Here is a 7,500-nt window from a genome sequence, read left to right on the forward strand (position 1 = left end):
AGAAGAGGGAAGGAGAGGAAAGAAAAGGAAATGAAAAGGAAATGAAAAGACATGAAAAGACAGGAAGGGAAAAAAGGAAAGGAAAGGAGTTGAAAGGAAAGAAGAGGGAAGGAGAGGAAAGGAAGGGAAAGGAAGGGAAAGAAAAGGAAATGAAAGGAAAGGAAAAGACAGGAAGGGAAAAAAGGAAAGGAGTTGAAAAGAAGGGAAAGGAAAGAAGAGGGAAGGAGAGGAAAGGAAAGTTAAGAAGAAGAAAGGAGAAGAACGGAAAGGAAGGGGGAGGAAAAGAAGAGAATGAAAATGAAAGGAAAGGAGAGGAAAGAAAAGGAAAGGAATAAATCACCATGACACAAGTCGACTTGAGGTGTTTTGACTCCTCTGATCCGACTCATGGTCGTCATAAATCACCTGACTGTGTGTGTGCGTGTGTGTGTGTGTGTGTGTGTGTGTGTGTGTGTGTGTGTGTGTGTGTGTGTGTGTGTGTGTGTGTGTGTGTGTGTGTTCTGCAGACGGTGCCGACGGACATGAAGGCGCTGCAGGACTTTGAGGAGGAAGACAAGCTCCAGATTAAAGTGAACGACGTCATCACCATCATCGAGGGAAGGTCAGTCGGGTGGGCGACACCACGCGGAGCGGCGTGTCTGTGTGTGTGTGTGTGTGTGTGTGTGTGTGTGTCGGTGCAGATTAAAGGTCACGGAGGTCAATCCCTTCAAGACAACAAATGCTCCTTTTGTTGACACTGGATCGCTTGAATAGTGGGAAATTATTGTAATTAGGGTCCTGTGACGAGCTCAATGTAGACATACTGTGCCGTATGTGTGTGTGCGTGTGTGTGTATGTGTGTGTGTGTGTGTGTGTGTGTGTCGCTGCCAAATTAAAACCAACAAGTTATCAATTACTTCAGCTTGATCTGCTGCCATTGATACATGTGTCATGTGACGGGGGCCAATGAGAAGCAGGAGGTGTTTTATTTTAATTTTATTAACTTTTAATTTTGCATTTTCGACAAAACAGAGCAATCCTTGACATTTAAATAAATAAACACAACAAAATAAACAGTCCCCCACACACACACACACACAGCCATCCACATACACACCCGTATAGCACCCCCAAAGTGAGGAGGCTAATGACTGAGTACTGAGTGTAATTACATGATAATAAGCAGTAAATATAAAAAAAATATTTTCTCCGCCGCCCTCAGGGCCGAGCACTACTGGTGGCGAGGGCAGAACCGCGGCACGCTGCGCGTCGGGCAGTTTCCTCGCCACGTGGTGACGGCGGTGGCCGGCCTGTCCGCCCACGACATCAGCCGACCGCTCAAACACTCCTTCATCCACACCGGGCACGGAGACACGGACCCCCACCGCAGCTGGGGCCACGCGGACCGCATCGACAGGTTCAGGAGAATCCATCAATCATTATGTTTTAGTCTAATGGGGGGAAAGGAGGGCGAGTAGCAGGGGTTTTTTAAATGATTAAAATATTAAAATTCAGACCTCAGTCCACGTTGGACCACGTGTCTTCATGATAACCGATGACTCGGCTTTATCTTTGTTTTGGTAATCATGAAATAAGCTTCAAGATGAACGCAGTCTTTTGGTAACATGTTTTTTTATTTCTTATTCATGTTGAACCACGGATTTGTTTTCAATAAATGGGAGAGTATTAAACAAAATAAAGTCGTATATTAGAATGACTTGTAGAACATTGTGTTGGAGCTCCTCCCAAGTGAAGCAAAGGGACATAAAATACACATTACACAGCATGACACTCTACAAATGCACACAATAAAATAGTGCAAATGGGCAGCAATAAGTTGCATAGATAAACTAGAATGGGCACTCGGTAGAGCGCATACCTTCGCATATCACAAGATTGGGCATTGAATTATGAACATTTTGGCATTAGTTGCATGCCAATTGGACAAAAATGTATCGTGCTATGGTAAAAAAAGAGTTTGACCTTTCCATGACCATGACCTTGACCTTTGACCCGATTGATCCCAAAATCTAATCAAATGGTCCCCGGATAATAACCAATCATCCCACCAAATTTCATGCGATTCAAGAACATGTTGACCTGTTCATGACCTTTGACCTTTGACCTTTGACCCGATCGATCCCAAAATCTAGTCAACTGGTCCCCGGATAATAAACAATCATCCCACCAAATTTCATGCGATTCGGTTCAATACTTTTGAGTTTTCGAAGATTTTGACCTGTTCATGACCTTTGACCCGATCGATCCCAAAATCTAATCAACTGGTCCCCGGATAATAAACAATCATCCCACCAAATTTCATGCGATTCGGTTCAATACTTTTTGAGTTTTCAATGCGAAGGTAATAAATAAATAAATAAATAAATACACGGCGATCAAAACATAACCTTCCGGCATTTTCAATGTGAAGGTAATAAAATAAGAGCTCATCTTGTATTCTATCAGCGCTACTAAGCTTGAACCAAGTGTTGTTGTGGCAACGGCTGTTCTGTGACTCTCCACTAGGGGGCAGCAGCGCATCGTCAATGTAAAGGAACACATTAAGTCCCATCCTGTGGCATTTATATGAAAAGTGATTTACTTTTTTCTCTCTCTCTCTCTCTCTCTCTCTCTCTCTCTCTCCCCCTCTCTCTCTCTCCCTCTCTCCCTCTCTCCCCCACGCCCCAGTCTGTATCTGGGGAACCCCATGGACCCCCCCGACGTCCTCGGGATGGAGCCGGGCATCGCCAGGCCGACCAAACTCCCCAACCGCTCCAAGAGTAACTCCACTACACACACACACACACACACACACACACACACACACACACACACACACACACACACACAGTCATGTGACACCCCTTAAAGTACTTGTACTTGGAGTATTTCAAGCTTCTCTATTGTACTTGTTGTCCTCCTCTACATGTCTGACAGCTTGAGTTGCATTTCAGATTAAAAGTTTTTCATCCATTTCCTGTACAAAAAAACAAATCTTCACATTTTGGTGATTTTTTTTATTCTAACACTTCTGATGAACTGAAGGATGAAGTGTTGAGAAAAAAAAGTAGCCTCTCTGATCAGCTGGAAAATACGGCTCTCAAATAACGATGATCTTAAAACACACTACCATTTAAAAACATCCCCATTCTTACAGTTGTTATTGAAACATAAGCCGTTGAAGTCCAGTGAATAACCTGAAGGTACAAAGGTCAGCTGCAAACTGCCAGAGGTCAAACTAACAAGTTTAGCTTACCAAAAAATAAAAAATAAAGTACATTTCAGAGTTATACAAAAAGACCTTTGTACGTAATTTAATTGCATTTCGTTAAACCAAACGATTCCATGATTTTTTTTTATTATCTCCAATTGTTTATTTGCTCTATACTTTAATTTCAGAGTACATTGAGAAATCAAACTGTTTACATTTACAAACAAAACTGGAGAAATTGATGTATTTATATAGAATAAGATGCTTCAGAGTGAAATACGTGAGGCCTTAACGCGCTTCTCTTCCTCAGAGCAACCTCCTCCTCGCCCGCCGCAGCCCGCCGTCCTGCTGAAGAGTAGGTGACACACACACACACACACACACACACACACACACACACACACACACACACACACACACACACACACACATAGAGACACACACACACATGGTGGTCTGTAATCTGCCCCTTATATATAAAAAACCCACTTCCTGTCTCCGTTGCGCGCACGCAGAGCCGTTCTACGACTCCGTGATCGACGATTACGACGGCGTGCACGTGGACCTGGCCGCCGGCTCCTCCTCCGCCTCCTCCTCATCCTCGGGCCTGAAGCGGCTGGGCGTGTCCCTGGGGCTGAAGCTGCGGCCGTGGGAGGGCTCGTGCGGCGTGCGCTCGGCCAAGAGCGAGGTGTCGCTCATCGACTTCACGGACGACAGCTTCAGCTCCGCCACGCCGTCGCCGCTCACGGAGACGACGACGCGGCGGCAGCCGGACGACGACACGCTGAAGGTGCAGCCGGCCGGTGTTGTGGTTATTAAGAAAGTTGTGATTCAAAGGTTATGGATTCATTTGGTTAAGGCACATTTATCAACACGTTATCTTTTGTCTCTTGGCTATTTATTATATATATTAGGGAGTAATTAATAGATGCAAAGCGGACGGATTAAAGATTCAACTTTATTGTCAGGACATAATGTTCATCATTGTTCATCCAGAAGAGAGTATTATAGATCATAAATATATATATATATAGATACATATATATATATACATATACATACACTCCTCATGCAAACACCGTCACATAAAGCAGAGGCCAGTGAGAGCTGCAGAGAAAACACTTTTTACATTTCTTTAATTTTAATTCCTGCAGAAATATATATTTATATATATATATATACATATGTATATACGTGTATACATATATATATGTATATACATATATATATATAAATATATAAAAATATATATGTATATACATATATAAATATATATATGTATGTGTATATATATGTATACACATATATGTATATATATATGTATATAAATATATATATATACATATATATATATTTATATATGTATATACATATATATTTATATATATATAATATATATATATATATATTTATATATATAAATATATATACTGTATGTATATACATATATATATGTTCTGACAAAGTAAATACAATATAATATAATAATATATATATTTATATACAATACATATATAACCATGGGATACATCTTTTAACATGTTATACTCATTCCCATCCTCAGGACACGGCGTCCATCCTCGACTGGCCCCTCCCCCAGCCGTGCTACGACGCGGTCACTTCGGAGCTCGAGGACCAATCGGAGGACCAGGAGGTGCGGTCCATCAACAAGGAGTTCTCCCACGAGGCGGCGGCGCCCGGCGGCCTCTTCGCGGCGAGCAGAAGCGAGTCGCAGTCGGCCGACTTCTTCCAGGAGCTGCAGCGAGAAGTGAGGAAGACGTGGCTGTCATCAGTGTGACGACGCACACAAACAAACAAACAAGTAAACAAACAGACGAGCCGCTAACATGTTTCTGTCTGGGCGCAGGTGATGGTGAAGCTGCAGGTTCCCATGGCAACGGGCCGCTCCCTCCCCTCCTCCCCGCTGCCGTTGACTCTGGCCCCGCTGGGCCCCCACCGACAGATCTACCTGCCTCCCCCCTCCCCCCTCGCCTCCGCCTCCTCCGCCGACGCCTCCTTCCTCTGCTGCTTCGAGGACCGCCTCCCGGTGCTGCCCCCCCGCAGCCCCGTGCCGCCGCTGCGTCCGTCCAAGCGCAACAACCCCCCCGCCCGCACCGCCCACCCGCAGCCGCGCTCCATCTCCATCTGCCTGGGCGACGGCGAAGACACGCCTCCTCAGATCCCGCCCAGGGACCACGCCTTCTCCCAGCCGGGCTCCCGCTCCTCCTCGCCCCTCCCGCTGGTGCTGCCGCCGCCGCCGCCGCCGCTGCTGGCCGCCTACCCGGTGGCGTTGCCCCCTCCTCCCCTCTCCGCCTCCCCGCGCCGGGCGTCCGGACACCTGGGCGTCCTTCTGTCCTCCAACTTGTCCTCCTCCCTCGCTCAAGCCACGCCCCATTCGGCGCGGCTCGCAGCTTGCGGCTCCTCCTACTCGTCCGGCTCCATACTGGAACCGCTGGTCTTTAGCGAGGGGCGTGGCCTCTCCTCACTGGTCGACAGCTCTGTTCCCGCCCCGTTGCCGGAGCGACCAGCTTTTCTGGAAAGGTGTGTTGCTGATATCCAAGTTCTCCCTGTTAGCTACGGGAGCTAATAAAGGCTAATTGGCTCTTAAAGGGCCAGTGTAGCATTTAGGGGTTTCTATTGGCATAACTATTTAATTATAATTTTAATGAGCTTCTCCAGCTCAGTCTGATTGTTCCTGAAAATACAAGAAAACACTCAATGATCGTGAGGCATCGCAACAGTTTTTCAAAATAAAAGCTCCTGGGAAATAAACACCCCACCCCCCCAATCAATGGAGCGAGAAGACGCCGTGTGACTGAGAAGTGTTGCTCACTGAAGCGTCGGTCCTCACAATATAATTATATATTTCACATCAGCTTCTTCAAATAAAGGTAAAAAAATCCATATTCAAATAAAACAAAACAAAAAAACAGAATCAGAATTCACGTACGTATTTTTATACGCTGATTTATTTTTGTGTGAGATGCGAGATTAATAATTAAAATTGATAATATAGTCTGAGTCTTCACTCATAAAACACTTATTGGCATTAAAATACACTTATTGGCATTAACATAATTTTTTTCGTTACTATTTTATACAGATTTTCTTCTCTTAAATAACACACTTTTAAATTGATTTAAAAAAATATTCACTGACAACTATATTGATCCTTAAGGTCGATTTAGTATTTTGTATTGAGATTTTGATCATGTTAATTTAACTTTATTAGCCAATTAATATATGTACATATGAATTAAATATAAATATATGATACATGTGATTTTGAACTGAATTGTAAAATATTTTGTCGTATACGCTTTGAGTCGGTACATAAATAAAATATAAACATTGTTATTAATTCATAGCTAACTATGAAAACTGTCTCCACGTGTCATTCCAGGTATGGAGCAGCCAACATGGCGGCAGTCAAACCGATGATTCAGCATCCCGGTGGAACCAAACCAAACTCCTCCTTCAACAACAACAATGGGCGAACTGCAGCTCCCAGCATGCAACAGGAGCAGAGCACCACACAGGTAAACGGAGAGGAAAAGTAAATGCACAATGTGTTTTTATTTTTCTCTTTTCCTCATTATTTATATATTATATATTATATAATAATGCCGAATAATAATATTAATAAGAATAAATAATAATAATAAATATAGAAAAAAATATATAATATATTAATGCCACAGGCAGAAAAATCATTCTAAAAACATTTAAAAGTCCTCGTATTGATAATCAATGTTATGCTGACACAGCAGAATATTTCCATTATAGTCCGACTTTATCTCCACTGTCTGGGTTATGGTTTAAATGTTAATTCAGGATTACAAGAAACAATATAATTAAGTTTATTATAGTTTCATAACTGTTCATTGACTGTAAACTTCAAAATGCTTTCGGGTAATTTGAAAATGTTTCACTTGATTAACTGCTAATTTAAGATTCCGATTATTTATATTTTTTATGTAAAAAAATCCCTTTTTCTAATTTGTTTAAATTGTTTAAAATACGACTTTATGTAAGTCGGTCGTGTTTCTTTTAACTTTCACCGACAGGTCCAGGGAGCCGTGCACGGCGTCACGCTGGAGGAGGTCCAAGCCGCGCTGCAGAGCCACGGCGGGAGCGTCACGCACGCCATAAACCACCTGAAGGTGAACCTGTCGTTACCTTGACTACGTGTTTATGTTACCGGGTACCGGGAAACTAAATAACGTATTAACAGACGTGTAAATGAGCAGCAGTCTGTTTCCTGACTTTAACACTTTTACGTTTTACTATACAAAAAATAAAAATTTTAA

At 43.0% G+C, this 7,500-nt stretch overlaps 1 protein-coding gene across 1 annotated transcript in view; it reads left to right on the plus strand.

Annotated features, from left to right (window-relative positions):
• tnk2a (tyrosine kinase, non-receptor, 2a) overlaps nucleotides 1-7,500 on the plus strand; it is a 20,248-nt gene that overhangs the window by 9,361 nt on the left and 3,387 nt on the right. The window contains exons 10-18 of the mRNA XM_056434587.1: nucleotides 507-601; nucleotides 1,202-1,396; nucleotides 2,668-2,759; nucleotides 3,501-3,545; nucleotides 3,706-3,980; nucleotides 4,755-4,958; nucleotides 5,058-5,731; nucleotides 6,594-6,729; nucleotides 7,258-7,353. Coding sequence (XP_056290562.1) covers nucleotides 507-601; nucleotides 1,202-1,396; nucleotides 2,668-2,759; nucleotides 3,501-3,545; nucleotides 3,706-3,980; nucleotides 4,755-4,958; nucleotides 5,058-5,731; nucleotides 6,594-6,729; nucleotides 7,258-7,353 — 1,812 coding nt within the window. The remainder of the gene's footprint in view (nucleotides 1-506; nucleotides 602-1,201; nucleotides 1,397-2,667; nucleotides 2,760-3,500; nucleotides 3,546-3,705; nucleotides 3,981-4,754; nucleotides 4,959-5,057; nucleotides 5,732-6,593; nucleotides 6,730-7,257; nucleotides 7,354-7,500) is intronic.

The sequence above is a fragment of the Pseudoliparis swirei genome, chromosome 16 (assembly GCF_029220125.1).
Source record: "Pseudoliparis swirei isolate HS2019 ecotype Mariana Trench chromosome 16, NWPU_hadal_v1, whole genome shotgun sequence".
NCBI classification, from domain to species: Eukaryota; Metazoa; Chordata; class Actinopteri; order Perciformes; family Liparidae; genus Pseudoliparis; species Pseudoliparis swirei.